This window comes from Leptopilina heterotoma, unplaced genomic scaffold, assembly GCF_015476425.1.
Source record: "Leptopilina heterotoma isolate Lh14 unplaced genomic scaffold, ASM1547642v1 Lhet_11, whole genome shotgun sequence".
Classification (NCBI taxonomy): Eukaryota; Metazoa; Arthropoda; class Insecta; order Hymenoptera; family Figitidae; genus Leptopilina; species Leptopilina heterotoma.
The window spans coordinates 4,014,586-4,038,096 of record NW_025110829.1 but is presented as its reverse complement, the minus strand read 5'-3'; the positions used below and the strand labels follow the sequence as shown (position 1 = coordinate 4,038,096).

At 29.6% G+C, this 23,511-nt stretch overlaps 1 protein-coding gene across 3 annotated transcripts in view; it reads right to left on the bottom strand.

The window, feature by feature from the left end:
- Positions 1–23,511, bottom strand: part of LOC122503507 (autophagy-related protein 16-1-like) — a 180,477-nt gene that overhangs the window by 39,378 nt on the left and 117,588 nt on the right. Inside the window, exon 11 of one of the 3 annotated variants that reach the window (XM_043614079.1) lies at positions 15,342–15,735. The exons of 1 other annotated variant lie outside the window; for it this stretch is intronic. In XM_043614079.1, the coding sequence (XP_043470014.1) occupies positions 15,589–15,735 (147 nt within the window). In that variant the 3' untranslated portion in view covers positions 15,342–15,588. Of the gene's footprint in view, positions 1–15,341; positions 15,736–23,511 lie in introns of those variants that run through there. One more of the 3 variants, XM_043614086.1, reaches the window with a different exon arrangement.

Genomic DNA, 23,511 nt, shown 5'->3' with positions numbered 1-23,511 from the left:
ATGGAAAATACACCTGTCTCTATTGTAATGGTTATTATTTAGACTCAAATGGAGGCTGGGCTGCTTTTTTTGTCTGCGGCCAATGGGCTCACTGCAGTTATGCATGAAGATGAAGATGCAACCTTTACTTGTGAAATTTGTCGACAGAAATAGGTTGCTTTCTTGAGTACCCAATCTTACCCGCCGGTGGGGCAAGATGGGGAGATTTGCAATTTTTTCAATATTATTAATTATAAGCTTTTTTAAGAAACAGATAGCCTTTGTACGCCTTTTTTACGAAAGACTGATTCCCAAAGATGATAATTAAAAATAATAATAAAGTATATATTCGATAATTTCCTTTTTTTGCGCTTTAAACCTTAAGTACCCTGTCTTGCCCCACTCTCCCCTATATATTTTTTTTCGTACAAAAATTGGACCAAGAAAAGATTATTAAATTAAAAATGGCTACTTTTACAAAGAGAGAAATTTTAGAAAAACTCAACGATCCTAAAAATGACATCGAAACTGTCATGCATATTATTTTAGAAAATTTGAAATGTGATCCAAAAAACATTTGTGTTAAAGCGATGAATCGCTTGAAAAAGTCTTTAATGACATTAAAATCTAAGTTTAAAATAAAATACGAAAAAGCAAGTAGGAAGTATGACAGATTCTTAAAACCACCCCTATCTATCTACATGTCGTTTTCCATTGAAATGCGTTAGTTCTTAGTGATTCCACATGGAACTAAACCAGCAGGTGGCGCCACATCTATGGTGTCCGCAATTTGTACATAAACTCATTAAAATGATTATAAAAATGCAAATAATTATTTTTTTTAAATTTTGGGACAGTTTCATTTGACATTAGCATAATCTACATTTTTTTTACAATTAATGGGATAGTTATTTAATTAAAGTATTATTTGAAAAATATTAATAAATCGACAAATAGTTGAATAAAATTTTATTTTGTATTTTTCATGTTAAATTTAATTTTGTTATAAATTTGAAATGTAATAAAGAATATTAAATTAATAAATTATTAATAATAATTAATAATAATAATAGTTAATATTAATAAATTATTAATAATAATTAATTATGAGACTTCAAAGCCAGAAAAAACTCGAAAAAGTGAGGTTATGTTAAGTAAAAAAAATCAAGTTTTCAAAACATTTTTTGTTCCACTGTTGGTTAATGACAAAATTATATTATAAATATATAAGTAATTAAAATGAATTGTTTAATCATTTTTTAGCTTATTTTTATTTTTACATGTAAAGTGGAATTCCTTCGAAGCAGATGTGCATTCGTGTAATTAATTTTTATTTTTGAGACCGAAAATTAATTATATTAATTTTATAATTTAGAATAATTTACTATATATTTGTATGTTTGTGTTAAAACTAAATTTTTGTTGATTCCTTCGTTTATGTTGTAATGTCGCTTATTTATATAACAATGTGGTGAGGGATTTCCTCTAAACGTGTGTAATGGTGTAATTATTTCTAAGGTGTGTGACGGAGGGTTAATAATAATTAACATTAATAAATTAATTCTTTTCATATTAAAATTTTTTAAATTCAACAGTTTTAAATTAAATTATTAAACAAATTTTAAAGGTGAAAGGATAAGATTAATAAAATATGACAGATTTTTTGGCAAATTTTGTAACCCGAATTACAATTAGGAACAATACATTTGTTTCCTTTATTTCGGCCCATATTGTCATATCGTATCTATCAACAACTATTCTTACTTTATTCTCGATTTAATTAAATTAATTTAATCTATATTTAAGAAATTCAACTTTCAAAACTGTTAATAAACATAGCAGACAACCGCGAAAAACATTGTAACCTCGGACACCACAGATGTGGCGCCATCTGCTGTTTTAGTTTCACGTGGAATCACTAAGAGCTAACAGAAATCTATGCACATCTACAGGGGTGCTTAAAACAGAACGAAGAGTGGCTTAATTCTGAATTTGATATTGAAACAAAGGGACTATTTGAAAAAACCGAAGTAAAAGGTGCAGGGCCAGGTCGTCCAAAAATGGAATTTAATCTTAAACAAGATCGTTCTCGAAGACAAGAGATTGCAAATATAAGCGCTGAGCACAAGCATGATCCACAAAAATTAATAATGGCTTGTCGCTACGCTGCAAAACATTCTAAGCAAGTCGACTTAAGCATTATTCTTAAAAAAAATTGTAAAAACCCCTGAACAGCCTAGGAAGATTCGCAAATTATTGGATACATCACATGTAAAAGTAAAAAAAAAATCTGTTGAAGAAGCTTTAGCATTTTTACTCAATGGACCAATGTCCAAAGAGTTATATGTAAAAATGCGTTTATCCTCAATAGACTCGAAAGCAGACATTTGGCCATCATATAATAGTGTTAGAGAAGCTAAATCTGCATGCAGACCAGCAAAAGAATCCATTTCAATCAGTGAAACTGTTGCTGAAGTTGAACTTCAATCCTTACTCAATCACACCTCTAAAAGGATTATTGAAATTCAGAATGAGTCTATACTTCTTTATTTGAAGGAAAATAATATAACAGAGATGAAAGTTCTATTAATGTGTTCATGGGGTTTTGACGGAAGTTCGGGTCATTCTGCGTATAAGCAAACCTATAAAACTTTATCAACAAATGAGGAAGTAAGTGATCAGAACTTATTCGCTACCACACTTATACCTTTACGATTATTGTTGACTGATAATAATGTTGTGCTGTGGAACAATGAATCAACTTAATTTGCAAGATTTTGCCGTCCTATTAAATTACAATTTACAAAAGAAACACAAGACGTAATTTTAACAGAAAAAGATAATATTGAAAATAAAATTAACAATCTAGAAGTTTTCAAAATTTTGCTTGACGAAAACCATCATATTGATGTTCACTATTGTCTTTTCTTAACATTAATCGACGGCAAAGTATTAAATATTATAACAGGGACAAAATCCATGCAAACTTGTGCAATATGCCATGCAACTCCAAAGACATTCAATGATATTTCTAATAAACAAAAAGACATTATTTTGCCAAACGTTAACTCACTTCAACACGGAATTAGTCCACTACATGCGTGGATTCGATTTTTAGAATTATGTTTGCATATCGCTTATAGACTTGACGTGAAAGTTTGGCAAATCAGAACTAAGTTGCAGAAAGATTCTTTTCAAGCTCGAAAAAATCTTATTCAAAATTTACTTTGGAAAGAATTTGGATTAAGAGTAGATAAACCGAAACCGGGTGGTTCCGGCACTTCGAATGATGGCAATACAGCTCGCAGAGCTTTTGCGAATCCACATTTATTTGCTCAAATTCTTGGCCTTAATTCACAATTAGTTTGTAACTTTCGAAATATTTTGATTGCTTTGTCATCCAAGAGTCCGCTTGATTACAACAAATTCGATATATTTGCTACTGCTACTGCAAAGATTTACATTAATTATTATTATTGGTACCCGATGCCAGCAACGCTGCACAAAATTTTGATTCACGGTTCTGAAATAATTAAAATGAGTCTGCTTCCAGTAGGTATGCTTGGGGAGGAAGCATCTGAGGCTCGAAACAAAAATTACAAAAACTACAGACAATCTTTTAGTAGAAAGCATAACCGTACGGTTAATTTAGAGGATGTTTTCAATCGCACAATGGATACATCTGATCCTAAGATATTATCCATAATATCATCTCTCTTCGCGTCTTAAATACAAAAAGTTATTATCAGTACCTAAAGAGGTAAGTAACCTATTTTTAAATTCTGAAACTGAAAATCAGCACAGATCAATCAACACTGATGGTGATGATGATCTCGATGGTGAAGAAAATGAGTTAGATGATGTTGATATTTCAATGTTAGATGGAATAGAGTTATCTGATAATGAAGATAATTAGATCGAATCTTAAATTATTTTAGAAAACAATTTTTCTTTTTAAACTTTGTTCTTTTTAAACTACGCTTTTATTCAATTAAACAAACTAATAAAATAAAAAAAAATAAAAAAAAATAAAAAAAATAAATAAATAAATAAAAAAATTTTTAAATAAATAAATGAAAAAAAATAAAAAAACGGGATGTTGAATCGGATTAGGAGCCTTCTCGTGCCACATCCTGAGTGTTTTAATAAAAGCAGCCAATCCTAACCGTCATCTATATTCAATGTTTACGAATGTAAAGTCAAATTGGCTAATATTTAAAAAAATGTTATCAATTTTTACTTTTATATACTAAGTTTTATAAAAAAGATTAATTTTTAACTTGTGATCGCCATATTGGATCCGTCATTTTGAATTTTGAAAATATGGCTTAAAATTTGTGACCAGGGACCCCAAAAACCCTTATATACCAAGTTTCATTAAAAAAGATTAATTTTTTTAATTGTTATGTTCGCCATATTGGATCCGCCATTTTCAATTTTAAAAATCTTACTTCAAATTCGTGACCAGGGACCCAAAAAACCCTTATATACCAAGTTTCATTTAAAAAGATTAATTTTTTAATTGTCATGTCCGCCATATTGGATCCGCCATTTTGAATTTTGAAAATCTGTCTTCAAATTCGTGATCAGCGACCCCGAAAACAATATATAGGATAATTTAAATTTTTAAATATTTCTTAATTTTGGAGTTATTAATTTTTGCCAAAAATTTTCGATTCTGGCCCACTGTGGCAAGTGATAAATTCAACATCATCATAATTATCGACCATGAATCTACAACGGTCATATACATCTATGGATATACAATTATCGACCATGAATCTACAACGGTCATATACATCTATGGATATACAAAATATCTTTTCATTTGCCAACAATGGAGACCAAAACAAACAATGGAGTCTTCTCAAAATTTGGATTAACACAAAGAACAAATACAACACATGTTCTGCTCAACATCGTTTTTTATTACACTAGCTCCTCCGACGGCCGCAAGCGGCCGTCTACGGTGCTAGTTTTTATATGTCCATTGTCCAAGTCCATTATTTCATTAATAATAATATTTAAATTTTTTTAGTTAATAATTTGCTTATTTATATTTGAAATGTTGACGTTTTTTTTGACAATGCAAAATAAGATTTATTATGAGTACTTTCTCTTAACAAAAATAAAATTTATATATTCGCGCTCTTTTTAAATAACATACGACTGCAGCACCACCTTCACATGTACAAACAATATTAAAAACACCCTTCTATTAAGATTTTACATTCTCATTGCCCATTCTTTACTTCGATACTTTTCGATACATTCGACCTTTCCACTCCATGTCTTTTTTAAGAAAGGATTGCCGGACATATGATTTGATTCCAAAACATATTGACACCATTTCTTCAGGTTTGAGACATTTTTCATTTCATAGTAGGACAGGAAACCGAACAATGAATAAATTCATAAAGTATATTAAAATAAAACTATTAAATGTGTTCATTGAGGATAATTGTATCCACCTGGATTTCTTAAGCAATAAATTAAATGAATTGAATAATCTACTTAGGAAAATATTTTCGAACGAAATTTTAATTCAGATTTATTCTGTTAATGATAATTACAATTTTAATTTTGTAACTAAATTAAATTTAAAATATAACAAAAAAATTGAACTACTTAAGAATAGAACTACTAACATTGGAATTGTAACTCAACCAAAATGGTTTAAGAATATTTCTGAATGCGAAATTCCGAATGATATTATAACTATTGCGTCTTTAGGTGAAAAATTTAATTTTGATAGTGAAATTTCAACTAAATTGTTAATTGATTATATAAAACCTATTGAACACTTTTTTATAACCAACGAATATGACAATGATATTACTAATGATTTTCGAAAAAAATTACTACACATTTTTTCACTGGGCCACAAAAAAGCCTCACACGAACATCTAAGCATAGATCATAGAATATTATTATAAAAATTGGATGATGCAATAAGTTTTCTTGGTAAAAATAAAAATCTAATGTTTATGCCTGCGGACAAAGGCAATACTACAGTCGCAATGAAAAAACAGATTATATTGGAAAAGTGGAGAGTTTATTTTCTGAAAATGAAACATATGTGAATATTGATGCTAATCCGCTAACTAAATTAAGATCTGATTGTTATAAATTACTACAACACTTAAATAATAATGAATATTTGGACAGAGTATATAATAACAAAGAATTAACACAAACAAATACTTGTTTGTCAAAATTTTATGGACTTCCAAAAATTCATAAAGAGGGATTTCCTATGAGGCCAGTAGTATCTACTATTGGTTCTCCAACATATATATTAGCTAAATGGTTTCACAAAATATTAAAAAATTTGATTAAATATCCCATCTCACATATTAAAAATAGTTTTACTTTCATTGATAAAATTAAAGATTTAAGTATTCCGGATAACTATGTATTAATAAGTCTTGATGTAAAGTCTTTATTTACTAATGTTTCATGTAATTTAGTGCTGAAGAGTATCGAAAAAAGATATGCTTCTACACTGAGAGAAGTCCGGGAACTAATACGTCCCGTGCGAGGCTTGAGTGATAATTTTGAATGTTCTTATGTGAACCCTCGATCGGGACGTCTCAAGCCCCGATAAAAAACGTGGAACGTCCCGAAGCGGGATTACTTACAACTTTTAGTTTCGGTCACGAGTTGTTCTCTCACATGCGGGAACAATGTTTGACAGACTCGGGGCGTCTGAGCCCTAGATTCGAAACATCTCAAACGCAACATGAACAGTAGCTTATAGCGACGTCTAGCGGGAACTATTACGCCCTGGACTTCTCTCAGTGTATGTCCAAAGAAATTGTTATCCCACTTGATGAAATACAAAATATTGTTCGTTTTCTTTTTGACAACACTTTTTTTCAATTCTGTGGGAAGTTTTATAAGCAAACTTATGGAACTCCCATGGGTTCACCTATTTCGGGTTTGTTTGCGGACCTTGTCATGATAGATTTGGAGGAAGTATGTTTAGAAAAATTATCCTTTTCACCATTGTTTTTCTTTCGTTATGTTGATGACATTATTACATGTATTCCTTTTGATAAAATTGACGAGATCTTGAATGTTTTTAACTCTTATGATGAACGCCTACAATTTACATGTGAAGTTGAAAATGATAATTTTATAAATTTTCTTGACGTACTTATTATAAAGCAAAACAATCTTTTAATAACTGACTGGTTTATGAAACCTACCTTTTCTGGACGTTTTTTAAATTTTTATTCACATAATCCGATTTCTCAAAAAATTGGTATTGTTTATAACCTCATTGACAGAGCGATAAAATTATCACATAAAAAATTCCATGAAAAAAATATCAAAATTGCCAAAAATCTTCTTTTAGACAATGGCTAAATTTTATTGATACCTAAATATATAAGAAAACGACTTCACATGATCAATATGAATGAAAGACCAATGGACAAAGATCTTTTTTACTACTAAAAAAATGTAAAAAAAATTGTTTTACCCTACTCAGAACATATTTATTATAAAGCTACAAAATTGTTACATGAAAATAATATTTTCACAATTTCAAAAATAAATAACAATAATAAACTTATTAAAAAAGGCAAAGATATTACTCAAAAAAACAATAAAACAAATTGTGTCTATAAAATTAATTGTAAGGATTGTTCATCTTGTTATGTTGGTGAAACAAAAAGAATGTTGAGTGTAAGAGTGGATGAGCATAAAATGTCGAAAACTAATGTTGTCGCGACACATAAACGTGATTTTAAACATTAATTTGATTGGGATAATGTTTTGGTATTGGATAATGAACCTGTTTGGCGAAAAAGACTATTTTTTACTTTTGTTTGTGGAACGCTGGGAGCAAAAGTCTATTTTTTAGTTCTGTTATACACTTTTACGAACCTGTTCTTAAGGAAATTCTAAGGAAATCGTGTAATATTTTCAAATATTAGGCCTTAGGTTTTGAAATAATTCATTTTAATAATTTTAATTTTTATAATTGTTATTGCAAATTTAATTGTTTATTTATAAAATAAACAATGTTCTTAACTTCGTAAGAAGTTCATTCAATTTTCATCGTAATGGATATTTTAAAACGATTTCATACCCGTTTGGAAAATTAGTGACCCGCAATTAGGAGAAAAGTTATTAATTTTTTTCTGTCGGGCGGCACGTTTGTTTACCGCGCGGCCACTATGACCTGAATCTACAATTTACTGTTCAAAAAAGTGTACAGCCCACAGATTTTGTCGAAATCTCGCAAATTTTTTTTAAAATACTCAAAAATAAATTTTTAAGAAACTTAAGGAAGCACTTTTTAGAATTTCGATTTTTTATTATTATATTTTAATGCAAACAACAAATAAATGATGACTTTAATAGATTTTCTTCTCATATATTTGGAAAAAAATTTGTTTCTTCTCGATATTGCATAAATCTTATGAGTATTAACTTATTAACCCTTTAACGACGAGATGTGCTACTTTTCAACATGAAATTCAATCTCTTACAATTAGTAGAAAAAAGCCATAAAAGTTTATAAAAGTCCATACCCTACTATTTTTGGGGTCGCTCTTTCGAATGGTGTGGTCAACATTTTCAAAAAATGATATTTAACCCTTCTTTTTTCAAAAATACTAAAAAAAGTCAAGTTTTTTTAATGTAATTTTTTTCAAAAGAATTTTTTTCTGTGTTATAACGCTTTTCAAATAGAACAAAAAGTATCAAAAACGTGTTCCCGATAATTGTACTTGAAAAATATTCATTTCTAAATTTTATTTTTTTCGATTTTGAATTTAAAATGGCGCTTGAAGGACAAAAATTTTTTCTTATTTTACGTAAGATGACAAACTTTTTCAAAATTGCTCAAATCTGATTCAAATTTGTTACTCAGGGTTTTTCGTGGTCGCTGATTACGAATCTGATGTCCATTTGCCAAAATTCAAAATGGCGGATCCAATATGGCGGATGACTTTTTTAAAAAATTGATCGAATTCGCTTGAAACTCGTTACTCGGGGGTTATCGGGGTCGCTGGTTACGAATCCGATGTCAGTTTTTCAAAATTCAAAATAGCGGATCTAATATGGCGGACGAAATACAAAAATTGTTCAGATTTGCTTGAATCTTGTTACTCGGGGATTTTTGGGGTAGCTGATTACGAATTTGATATCAGATTTTAAAAATTCAAAATGGCGGATCCAATATGACAGATGACTTTTTTAAGAATTAATCGGATTCGCTTGAAATTTGTTACTCTGCGGTTTTTGGGTTCGATAATGACGAATCTGACGTTAGATTAAAAAAATTCAATATGCCGGATCCAGAATGGCGGACGAATTTTTCAAAATATCTCAAACCTGATTGAAACACGTTACTCGTGGGTTTTTGGAGTTGCTGGTTGCGAATCTGATGTTAGTTTTTCAAAATTCAAAATGGTGGAATCGATAAGGCAGACGAGGTGTAAAAAATATCCTTACCAATTCTTATAGCTATTTTATACCAAGCATTTTGAATTTTTAAAAACGAACATCGGATTCGCAATCAGTGGACCCGAAAACCCTAGAGTAACAAAATTCAAGTGAATCCGACTAATTTTTTAATTTCGTCTGCCATATTCGTTCCGCCATTTTGAATTTTTGAAATCAGACTTCAAATTCGTAATCAGCGACCACGAAAACCCCTGAGTAACAAATTTCAATCAGATTTGAGCAATTTTGAAAAAGTTTGTCATCTTACGTAAAATGAGAAAAAAATTTTGTCCTTCAAGCGCCATTTTAAATTCAAAATCGAAAAAAATAAAATTTAGAAATGAATATTTTTTAAGTACAACTATCGGGAACACGTTTTTGATACTTTTTGTTCTATTTGAAAAGCGTTATGACACAGAAAAAAATTCTTTTGAAAAAAATTACATTAAAAAACTTGACTTTTTTAATATTTTTGAAAAAAGAAGGGTTAAATATCATTTTTTGAAAATTTTGACCACACCATTCGAAAGAGCGACCCCAAAAATAGTAGGGTATGGACTTTTAAAAACTTTTATGGCTTTTTTCTACTAATTGTAAGAGATTGAATTTCATGTTGAAAAGTAGCACATCTCGTCGTTAAAGGGTTAAGGACAAAAAACGATATTTCGAAAATAAAATTTTTTTTTTATATTTGTAAACAAGTTTTAATTTAAGTTAAATTAACAAATGAATAGCTCGCTTGTTTATAGTTGTACATAAATATTGTTCTCAAAATAGTATTTATTAATATTATAAACAAATTAAATTAGCAAATGAACTGTCCATTTGTTTATAGTCGAAATGGTATCGTTTTTTTCTAAGCGTTTTAAAATCACCTTACCAGTAATATTTTTTGTGGATATTTTTCATAAGTAATCATTTGTTTATGTTATAAACAAATTAAGTTAACAAATGAATTGTTTATTTGTTTATATATTTTATATATAGACATTTTTCATAGCCATTTCTCCTGTAATCAAATGAACAGTTCATTTGTTAATTTAATTTGTTTATAACATTAATAAATACTATTTTGTGAACAATATTTATGTACAGCTGTTGATAGTGACGTAATTCAAAAGCCATTAGAAAAGAAACAAATTTTGTTCTACTATAAACAAGCGAGCTATTAATTTGTTAATTTAACAATTAAAACTTGTTTAAAATTATAAAAAAAAAATTTTATTGTCGGAATATCGTTTTTTGTCCTTAATAAGTTAATACTCATAATATTTATGCAATATCGAGAAAAAACACCTTTTTCCCTAATATATGAGAAGAAAAGCCGAGGGGGTATTTTCTTGCGTATTGGAGTATACACATTCCTGGTAATAGCTATGTAATACCCGTAATAGTGCGTAATGGTGCGTAATAGTCAGTAATATAGCGTATTACCGAGTAATAGCTGTGTAATAGTAAGTAATAGTCGCGTAATAGTATTGTTATTTGCATAGTTCAATTTATCAAATAATTAATTAACTAGATTGTCAAACACAGAAATTTGACTCTTATAAATATGGATGTTCATGGGTACTATGATATTAAAAATTATATTTGTACAGTATACCACGCCATCAAATAGAGGAAAATAATTTTAAGTTACTATGTACATTAAACTCGATTTTAAATGCTTCAAGTGTTTCATGATTTAAAACAATGTTCTCGTTATTCTTGTAAATTAATGAAAATTTTTTATTTCGTTTCATGTGCATTATTTATTTATTTAGAGTAAATATTAGGGTAAGTGTGGGTATTACCGTGGGTGCGTGAGTTACCGTGGTTTCGCTATTTTTGTCAAATTTTACCATTTATATTCCAATTTGTTAATCAAAAAAATTCAGATAGTTACTTTCATATTGTATGTGTTTAATAAATAAAAAATTATTGTTATTTAGCTTACATTTCTCGTTTTAAAAAATTCTAAATTTTGTAGGTGCGGAAGTTTGATAAATTGCTCATTGTAATGCAAAAATACAGTTTTATATAAATCGCTTTTTTCATTATTAATACTTTTAAACTTGTTAATTTTTGTATATTCGATTAATTAATGTATTTTTAAAGTCAAAACTTCGTGGTAAATTATGATTTAACGTATTTTTATTTTTATTTTATCAACACGGTAATTCGATAACGTTTTGAACTTGTGCGCTAAATACCGTGGGTCGTTATTATCATTAAAAATAATATGTAAAGTAACAAATCGTGCTTTTCAAGTTAAAGGAGAACCGCAGGAATTAAAAAATAATTTCAAAATGATTTACACCAAATACTATTGTTATTTTAATAATAATTACTATTTTCATAAAAAATATTTAATTAAATACACAGGCACACAAAAAAATAAAAAAGTCAAAACCCAGAGGTTACACCCCCCTATCCCCATGTTTTTGGGGTCGCTGAAACCGAATATGACCATGAAAAATTTTTTTCATTGGCCATTTTTCCGCTACCACCCCCTTACACCTGCTCCCGGGGGTTGGAATTTCAGTTTAAAAAAAGTGGAGTAGGGTGTCTATTTCTATGTTTTTTGGGTCGCTAAAACCAAAAAAGACTTCCAAAAACAAATTCTTCTCTCCCTTAACCCCCAACAACCCCCTTAACACCCGCAGGGTGGGAGCTCGAAATTCGAATTTTCACGAAAAGTCGATTACGGTGTCTAAACCTACGTTTTTTGGGTCGCTGAAACCAAAAAAGACTGCAAAAATCAAATCCTTTCCACCCCCGACCCCCTACAACCCTCTGCAATAATTTTTTTCAAATAAAACGAACTGATTTTTGGGAAATTGAAAATTAAATATTAATTGTCAAAAATTATTGCAGGGGGTTGTAGGGAGTCGAGGGTGGAATGGATTTAATTTTGGTAGTCTTTTTTGGTTTCAGCGACCCAAAAAACGTAGGTTTAGACACCGTAATCGACTTTTCGTGAAAATTCAAATTTCGACCCCTCACCCCAGGGTTGTTAAGGGAGTTGTAGGGGGTCAAGGGAGGGAAGAATTTGTTTTTGGTAGTCTTTTTTGGTTTTAGCGACCCAAAAAACATAGGAATAGACACCCTACTCCACTTCTTTTTAAACTGAAATTCCAACCCCCGGGAGCAGGTGTAAGGGGGTGGTAGCGGGAAAATGGCCGATGAGAAAAATTTTTCATGGTCATATTCGGTTTCAGCGACCCCAAAAACATTGGGATAGGGGGGTGTGACCTCTGGGTTTTGACTTTTTTATTTTTTTGTGTGCCTGTGATATTATTAGGAATGTATGTACTTAATAAAGGCACTAAATAAAGTTATTAATAGATTTATAACGAATTCTGTGATTATTATTAGTATCTGCTAAAATATAAGAATATTTATTGTTAAATTAATAAACCATTGTTTTAAATTTGCTTAATTTCATTCAACCGTTTGCGAATTCTACAAGTTGAAATTTTCGCGGTATAAGGCACACGGTAACTAGATCATCCACGGTATATGGCACACGGTATTCCGATCATGAAGCTTTGTGCACCACGGTAATACCAGCACTTGCATTACTTTCAAAAATATTTATTATTTAATAAAATATACGCACTACGACATTCTAAATTTTTTTATTATATCAAATAAAGTCAAAGATCAATTTAAAAAAAAAATTATACAAATATCTTGTGAGGTTTGTTCACAATCTATTGACTAAGTCTGCATTAGATTTCAAACCACGGTAATACCCACATTTACCCTATGTACTTATAACTGAATTTTATTATTTATTTCATCCAAAATACTCATAATTAATGATCCTAAAGTTCTGAACGTTCAAATGAACGAAATTTATTTATTTCTTCCTCAAATTCAATTTTTATGACAATAATTTTGAGTTACTATCAAAAAAATTAATTTTTAAAGTTTTTAAATGTAGAATCTAAGTTTTAAATTTTTATTCGAATCAATAATTTATGAAAATATTTTTAATACAAAATATTTCGTTCATTTGAACGTTTAAAACTTGTGATTCATCAGAATTACACCTGTAACATTGTGTAATATTCCTGTAATATAGCGTAATATTCGGGTAATATAACGTATTAGCGTAATACTAGCGTAATAAGGGTATTAGTCATGTATTAGCCGTAATGTGCGTAATAGGGATTACTGTGTACACCATTTTTCTTAGAAAATACCCCCTCGAGAAAAGCTATTAAAGTCATCATTTATTTGTTATTTGCATTAAAATAATAATAATAAAAAATCGAAATTCTAAGAAGTGCTTCGCTTCCTTAAGTTTCTTAAAAATTTATTTTTGAGTGTTTTATAAAAAATTTGCGAGATTTCGACAAAATCTGTGGGCTGTACACTTTTTTGAACAGTAAATTGTAGATTCAGACCATAGTGGCTGCGCGGTAAACAAACGTGCCGCCCGACAGAAAAAAATTAATAACTTTGCTCCTAATTGCCGGACTCTGAATTTCCAAACAGGTATAAAATCGTTATAAAATATCCATTACGATGAAAATTGAACGAACTTCCTACGAAGTTAAGAACATTGTTTATTTTATAAATAAACAATTAAATTTACAATAACAATTATAAAAATTAAATAATTTAATTTTTTAATTATTTCATTTAAAACTATATCATTTTCTGCATATACATACCAAATTTTATAGCGATTCGTTTATTCTGTTGCAGATATTAATTTTTTAATTAAACATTGCAAAAAACTTCAATTATTTAGAACTAAGTGAAATTTAATTTTTGTGAAAAATCCTTCTAGGCATTTAATTATTTCATAATTTTGTTTCATTTTCATGTATTACCAAGTACAAAAAGTAAATCTCAAAATTTGCTGTTACACTTCAGGAATTTTTACTCAAATATAATTTTAAAACTTTTTCCTAATTATGATTTTTATACATTACAGTACATATATAATCTGAAAAATTATATTTTAGAAAATGAAAAAATAGTTTATCATATTCTGCTAAATTGTTCCTAAAATGTATTTGATATAAATTGAAATTTATATCAACTTAATTTGAGATCAATTAAAAATCAAATGAATAGGAATTCCAAAAATTAAAAATTTTGACGAATTAAATTCAGTCAACTAACAATAAGATTTTAGTCGAGGAAAGTTTAAAGAAAATAAAATTAAGATTTATTAAAATATATATTTGACGCGCTTTCAAGAAAGGTACCTAAGAAGCAAAAATTTTTTGGTTATGTTTATGATTTTTTGAGTAAAAATACAGAAAAAGAATCAATTACTATCATAAACTATTGATGTTCAAGTCTACATTACATCAAAAATATTTAAGTAAAACTGGTTTCGAATTTTTAAATAATTAAAAAGGAATTTTTAATCAAGTTAATCCTAATACGGACATAACATATAATTCGTTTGCTTCTTACACAGTAAAAAGTAAATTAAAAATGTTGCATCTTAATTTAAGACTGCCTTGCTGCCTTAAAATAAGACTTTCTTTTTACTGCGCGTCACAAATATATTAAAAATTTTTGAAAACTAAACTTTTAATTAAAAATTTTGGGAAAATTAACAAACTAGGTGACAAATGTAAAAAAAGATGAAAAAGTAACTGACTGTGATTCTTGTAAACGTATAATGTATTGAACAATTAACGAAAATATTTTATTTAGGTATGTGAAAAAATAATAAAGCTGGATAACTTGTTACATTATAGCCTCGTATATACATCGTCTAAAAAAAATCCCTTGCGTTCTTTTGTTCTTTTTCTGCATTTTTTTACCCCTTTCTCTTTTTTTCCATAATTAAAATCACAGTTGAAATTTAATATCGTTGTCATAATTTTTCCGACGCGTCTAGGAGTAGCGCGCCTGGCCACACGGGCTGGCGAATCTCGTTGAGATTCCTGACGCGGTTTTCGTATAAATCTGAAGGGGAAATATAATTTTATTATATGAAAAAATTCCAAACGTAGTAACCTATATTTCAAACCACCGAGAGAGCAAGGACGAAAGGCTCGTTAAAGTGGGTTATTTATTTTGACTTTCGCATATATGGATATCTCATCCTGTCACCATTACCTTCCCTGTCATCAGTCTATGTCGCGAAATCGTGCACTCACGTTAACATTTTCCGACTAGAAGATTTATGCCTTATTCACGTATTTTACACTTCCGAGAATATCGCAGAATGTCTACATTGTTCTCCGACTGTATCAATTCCACCATTTTCCACATTTCTCCCCTCCGCCCTCCAAAAAAGGAAGAAATCCTTCGACTAGGCGCTTGAATAGACTCCAACTTTGATTTTCCAAATAAAAATCATTATTATAATTTAAACTAATAATGTTTTCAAAAGCACGTTTCACAGACAATTGTGACGCTCCACGAGAAAAGGGACCTTATTTACTCTTGTCATAAGGTCCCTTTTGTCGTGGAGAAAATTTCGATAAATTAAAAAAATCTTTAAAAAATTTCTTCAAGAATGTAAAATTATTAATTTTAATTAATTTAATTAATTTCAATGTTCAAATTGTAGAGAAAATCTAGATAATTAAAAACTTTTATCTTAATGGCAGAAATAACTCACCGATTCCTACGGAGCAATTAATATAAACAGAAACATGCACTCACCTGAAACAAAAAAGAGACAAAAATATTTCTATTATAATTAATGACAGAAGTTTATAACAAAATATGGTTTGAAAAAAATAAAATCGTCTAAATGTGGAACATAAAAGGAATATAGAAACTCGGTTACAAGGTGGAATGTTCAGGTCCAATGAAATTCCGTTACATACGATGATTCCACAGCATCACGTAATGAATAGAATCACTTTAATCTCTACAATTTATTCGCCGATCGTATTCTAATCTTTGCATCTTTCAAACAGAAATATTGTCTTACTTATAAACATTATACTATCGAAGATACGGGACTGTAAATATTTTATATGACAAGAAAATATTCGAGTAATATTTTAAAATACTGTATTAAAACTTAAAAAGAAGTTCATATATATGAAAATTGCGTAGGAGAATCGAGAGCAAGAAGAGCAGTAATTGACTCTCTATATTGCATGTCAGCAACATTTACACTTACATAACAACTGCACTATCCTGTAAAATCAAAAAAAAAAGATAAAGATAACGCCTCTGGTTTATTTTTGATCTATAAAAATAGAAACGAAAAAGCAAAACTATAAGTAATCGTTATTTATTGAAGAAGATTTTTAATTAGTGGAGGATACCTCTCGGATTAAATGAGAATTTAGTACAAGGACTTAAGTGCCTCTCGCGTCTGACTATAATAATTCTTCTCTACTTGAAGGCATTTTCTCAAAGTAAAAAAAAAACAAATCCTTATCTATTCATTTTAATGTTTATTTGCCCTGCTGTTGAAATCGACAAGTTTTCCTACACTGAGAAAAATAGAGTTTGAAAAACTGGGAGTCAATATTGAAAAAACTGGACTCAGTCCAGTAAAAGTACATTAATTCATTTCCATCAAGCATCTTAGGGTGTTGCGTATAGTGTATAGAGGGCCTTAGTTGCAAATGTCACTGTAAAGAGCATTGAAACACAGGCGAAGATTATAAGGCGCGCTGCAGTGTGCATAGTAGAGAAACTGGACTCAGTCCCCTACTTCGAAATTTTCACAATGAGGGAACGCAGGCGCGGAACCTGTCAATAAATGGCCGACGCGACGCGAAACGAGTGTTTCCTTTTATTTACTTCGTCAATTTTATATAAAAAAAACAATAACCAATCATTAAAAAAAAAGAAAATCTTACAATCATACGGGATTGAACACCTACCTAACCATACAACTAAATATACGCATATAATTATAAATCGCACGCTTTTACATTAAGCCTCTCGGCTACGCAATCGATGGGGGAAATTTCCTATTTAAGAAACATCCCTTACCAATGAAATAAATTAGATCATGCGTGGATTTTACTTTGTAATTAATGTAAGTATGGATGTCAACAATATTCATAATATTGAATTAATAATATTGTCAACTAGTTTAAATTTGATACGGTTATTAGAATTTAATAATAAATAAATAAAAAACATTTATTTTTTCTTAACCTTTTTCAAGTTTGACTCTCCTCATGGTAAATTTGATTATTCTTTTTTTTCGGGTACAAAATAGTAAATTGACGTAAAATGAAATGTATAATTAATTATTCTCACAGCAATATTTAATAATTTAATGAACTTAACTGCACTGCATAATAGTTGAGAGTAGTAAGAGTAAGTGAAACGGTAAGATAAGTGAACGACCATTAGTGTGAGAGAGAGAGAATAACTTGTGGTTTTCGAGTAGGTATCTACTTTATGTGCACGGCATTCATTTTTCGAAAGAACTGGACTGAGTACTATTTGTTCAATATTCGCTTCTATTATTGACTTGTGTTTTGTACACTACTGCGTTCTTTTAACAATTACATGAGAAAGCAATTTCTCATTCCAATTTTTTATACTCTTATTCCCTCTTAGACTATATAAACAGTCTTGTTTAAGCTGATGAATGGGATAACTTGTGTTGAAAATTAAATGATCTTAAAGAGAAAATTAAAAGTTGTTTTAATCTTAAAGCAGTATAGTCTCCTTTATAGGCTTAAAAAATCGACTTTTTTTGTCTTAAATCTATTCCAAAACTATCGAAGAATATGTCTTTAAAATTTTAAAGGCCAATTCGACATATTTTCGAAGGTAGAACAGATTTTGTGACCGACCGTCGAGAACGTGTGAATGCTCGAGCAGACCCCAGCGCGCGCGCTCCGCCCCTTCATGCGTTCTATTCTTTACCTAACCTTGTATCACCTTGTATACACCTGAAAAGGTGTTTACACACACTCAAAATGCGAACGAAGCGTTCAATTCGTTTGCGTGGCGCCTAAACCCAAAACACGTCAATTCCGACTCTAAAATTGTCGAAATAGCGTCAAATTTGGCTGCAGGCATTTTTAACGAGGTGTACACTGTAAAAAATTTAGGGAGTTAACGGACTCGGGAGTTGGGAGTGAAATTTTTCAAGTTAAAAATCAACTCCAAAAGAGAGTTAATTTACTAACTCCTACTAACTCCCTTCATCAACACCCGCGCAAGTTATTTTTTCTATGGGGAGTTAGCATTTGGGTGTAAAGTTTTAACTCTCTTTATTTAACTCCCCTGGCATTAACTCCCCAATGGGTGCGACTTGTATAGAATCCCCTGGGGAGTTAAAATTTAACCCATGAATAGCTGATTACACCGAAAAAAAAATAATTTCAATTGTAGACTATTCCTCTTCTTTTGCAGCATTTTTTCCTCTTATATATGGGCACTAAAGTTTTCATTTCTAATTGAGAGGTTTTTCCTCTTTTACATTTTCCTTTAAATGTCACTTTTTAAGCAGTTTGAAGGTGCGTTCAGAAAAACAAAAAACAGCTTAAAAATCTTCTTTCTAGTATAAATTTGCTTCAATTTGAGAGGAATAATTTCAAACAAAGAAGAAAGGTTAAAATCCATCTTTTAGTAAAAAAACTTTTAAATATAAACAAAAATTCCTCTTTTTTGTAAATGAATATTCGCATATTAAAAATAAAATGTAAAAATAATTGTTAAGCGGAATTTTCTTCTCACTTTGAGATTTTATTTTTTTCGGTGTAACATTTAATTAGTTTAAGTATCCAAAAACTTATATTTTTTTGGACCGAAAACTTTAAAGCGCGTTTTCGCGAATTTTCTTTTTCACACGTCATAGAAAACGGTGCCGGCGATAGCAAAAAGAATATTTGTCTGATCGACAAAAATCAAAGTGATCTAGCTTCAGTATTATAATACTGAAGCTAGATTTTTTATAATTCAAATAGAAGATAATTTATAACTTATCTTCTATTTGAATTATAAAAAATTAAATTTCTTTTATTTATATTTAAATGATGGTTTTACAGATTACTTATAATTTTTTCATTATCGGCATTCAACGACTTGGGCATCTCATGAAATGCATTTTACATTTAGACGTATTGTGAAATTTTATTTACTTTCACAAAATGCATAATTGGCTGTAGCACTTCATGAAATGTCCAAAAATGTTGGACACATTGTAAAGTATAGTACATTGCGTAACAACTGTGAACTAGCGGCCTTTTTGGAACGAGCGCTAAGTTTTCGTAACGAGTCGTAGGTGAGGGCGCCGAAAGCGCCCTCACCGGAGACGAGTTACGAAAAAGAAGTGCGAGTTCCAAAATTTTGCCACACGTGTTGCGCACGATACTTTTCATAACAAAATCATAAAAAGGCGTTGACACTGAAAAACATATATAACTGAAAAGAATGTTGAGAAACGCGTACATAAGATTCGGAACACAGAACCACTGTCAAGCGTACTTACTAGCTGATCGCGCGGGGGGTTCGGGGGGTCTCCCCCCGACGGGGGCCAGGGGCGGAGCCCCGGTCAGGGGGCTCGGGGGGCGAAGCCCCCCGACTACACAAAAACCAACTCAAAAGAATAATAATAATATTCGACATTTCAAAGAATCGCATTTTATAATACCCCAAGCCACCGGACGCGTCGGAGGGCGAAGCCCCCCGAAACCTAGTCGTGTACTTCGACGTATTAATAAAAATAATATCATTAAAGAATAAAAACAGAATTTTTCACACGAGTGATCACGAAAAGGAGGTTAGAAACTCTCAGTATTTGACAGATACTGTATTGCTGCTGTAAGACACGGTAAATGTAGTTAACTGAACGAAAACATAATCACGCCTCTTTTGGACGGAATTGCAACTACTCGAGCGTTACAAAAATACTTGAACAAGCACAAACAAAGCTCTTTTTTGAACTGAACTGTCATTCGCAGTATTTTCGTAACTACGTACTAAAAAGAATAACTTTACATTGGCCTACGGAGAGACAAATAACGCCATTTTTATGATTGCGTTATGAAAAGAATAATAATAATTTTCGACATTTTAAAGAATCGCATTTTATAATACCTCAAGTCATCGGTCACCTAGTCATGTACTTCGACGTATTAATAAAAATAATATCATTAAAGAATAAAAACAGAATTTTTCACACGATCGATCTCGACATAAATCAAAATAGTAATAATCAACACGAACGAGCGAGTCTCTACTGGACGGAATTGCAACTACACGAGCGTTACGAATATACTCGAACAAGGACAATGCTCTTTTTTGAACTGAACTGTCATTCACAGTATTTTCGTAACTACGTACTAAAAACACTCACTTTACGTTCACCTACGTAGGGACAAATAACGCCTATTTTATGATTGCGTTAGGAAAAATATTTTTTCACAATGTGGCTGCACTTCATGAAACGTCTAGGCATTTCATGAAGTGCGGTTTTTCACAATGTGGCTACGACATATATACATCCAACCCTCTGAAATTTCTCTGATGGATTTTTTCATTTTGGAAAAATTTTATTTTTTAAATTATTAGAATTAGTAAAAATTAATTTTAAATTATATTGTTTAAAAATGTTAAAAAGAATTTCATCCAAATTTTGAATATATGTAATACATATAATCTTTTCCCTTTGAAAATTGTTTTTGTTGATTTTCTTTTCTCTAGGTAAATTACACTCAGAAAAAAATTTGTTCGAAACAACCAAATTTTGGTTGAATCAACCAAATAAATGCATTGCTATACAGTCAACCAAACGTTTGTTTGATTCAACCAAAAAATTTCTTCCAATACGTTTATTCGTATTAACCAAATGGTTATTACACTTAACCAAAAAATTTTATTTAATATAACTAAAAAATTTGTTTATTTCAAGAGAAAAGATTTGTTTGATTCAAATAAATAGTTTTAGTAAACGTATTTGGTTCATTTAAATAAATATTTTTGTTTACTTAATTTTGTTATTTATTTTCCTCTAATAATATTTGTATTTCCTAATTTAATATTTTCTAGTACATGTTATTGGTTAATTTATAATTTATTATATAATTGAGGAGCCGGGAAGAAGAACTCGCCGAGCGCTCCACTGCACACGCTATTGCTAGTCAAGCGACCCAAAATGTTCAAAAAATTGAAATTCGAAATTTTGATTTTTAAAATCTACTTCCTTGTAGAAAACAGAAATGCGCATCTTTTTTTCCTTTGACTTTTTTTTATAGGATAAAAACTGTAGATAATAAATGGAAAAAACTAAAAAAATTTTTTTACCAATTTAATTAAATTTCGAAACATAAATCGTCGTATCTTTGACAAATATTAATGAAATCACTTTATATTCGGTATGCACACTTATTAGGGTACATAGAAGACTACGAAATAAAAAAATTTGAAAAATCATTAATTTGTTAATAACAATTAATTATAAATAGTGAACGGTCGGTAATAGGGTTTTCTTACCTTTGACGAAAAAAAGTCTGTGGGGAATTTCAAAGTTGAAAAAACTTTCAGTGAGACCTTTGTTTATCATAATAGAAGGAAGTTTTCTGGAAATTTGGAAACTAATTCATTAAAAAGTTTCGAAAATATAAGCGTTTTTCGAAAAAGCGGGTGACGCGCTACCGCGTCTACACGTGGAGAATGATTTCAAAGCAATTCGAATGAACGCAAATGAACGTGGAACGATGTTTTATTACTTATTACTTCAATTTAAAACAATAGTTTAAATATACATTTATAATTAATGTTATTTTTATTTTACTTTCAAATTCAAAATTTTATAAGTACAATAATTTTTAAAAAAGTGAAAAAACTATCAATAAAGTAAAAAGAAATACGGTATGTATTTAAACTGTAACAGATAAAGAGAAACAAATATTTTTTTAAAATTAATCTTTTATAACATAAAATTGTTGTACTTAAAAAAAAACTTTTAAAAAAATTTCTGATGTGAAAATATTTTTTTCATAATTTAAAAATACTTAAATACTTTAATTTACTCTACTTTAAATACATTATTTAAAAAACAATAATAGTTTTATATATATATATATGTATTTTTTTATTTATTATATTATTGTTTCACGAGAAACGTCCCGAAAAATAAAAATAAACGGTTAAAATCGTCTGTTTACATTTGAAAGACGGCTCAAGGACAAGACAACAATGAAACTTCAGAACAAATATTTCACTTTTTTAAAAATTATTGTACTTCTAAAATTTTGAATTTTAAATTAAAATAAAAATAATATTAATTATATATGTATATTTAAACTTTTGTTTTAAATTGAAGCAATAAGTAATAAAACATCGTTCCACGTTCATTCGAGATGCTTTGAATCATTCTCCACGTGTAGACGCGGTAGCGCGTCACCCGCTTTTTCGAAAAACGCTTATATTTTCCAAACTTGTGAATGAATTAGTTTGCAAATTTCCAGAAAACTTCCTTATATTATAATAAACAAATGTCTCACTGAAAGTTTTTTCAACTTTGAAATTCCCCACAGACTTTTTTTCGTCAAAGGTAAGAAACCCCTATTACCGACCGTTCACTATTTATAATTAATTGTTATTAACAAATTAATGATTTTTCAAATTCTTTTATTTCGTAGTCTTCTATGTAACCTAATAAGTGTGCATACCAAATATAAAGTGATTTCATTAATATTTGTCAAAGATACGACGATTTATGTTTCGAAATTTAATTAAATTGGTAAAAAAATTTTTTTAGTTTTTTTCATTTATTATCTACAGTTTTTATCCTATAAAAAAAAGTCAAAGGAAAAAAAGATGCGCATTTCTGTTTTCTACAAGGAAGTAGATTTTAAAAATCAAAATTTCGAATTTCAATTTTTTGAACATTTTGGGTCGCTTGACTAGCAATAGCGTGTGCAGTGGAGCGCTCGGCGAGTTCTTCTTCCCGGCTCCTCAATTATTGATATTTTAAAATTGTACATATAATAAATCATAAATTAACCAATAATATGTATACTAGAAAATATTAAATTAGGAAACTCAAACATTATTAGAGGAAAATAAATAACAATTGAGTAAAATATTATATATTTCTTCATATAAACAAAATTACTTAATTATAAAAAAACATTAAAAATATTACATTAAACATATTTTATGATTTTTATA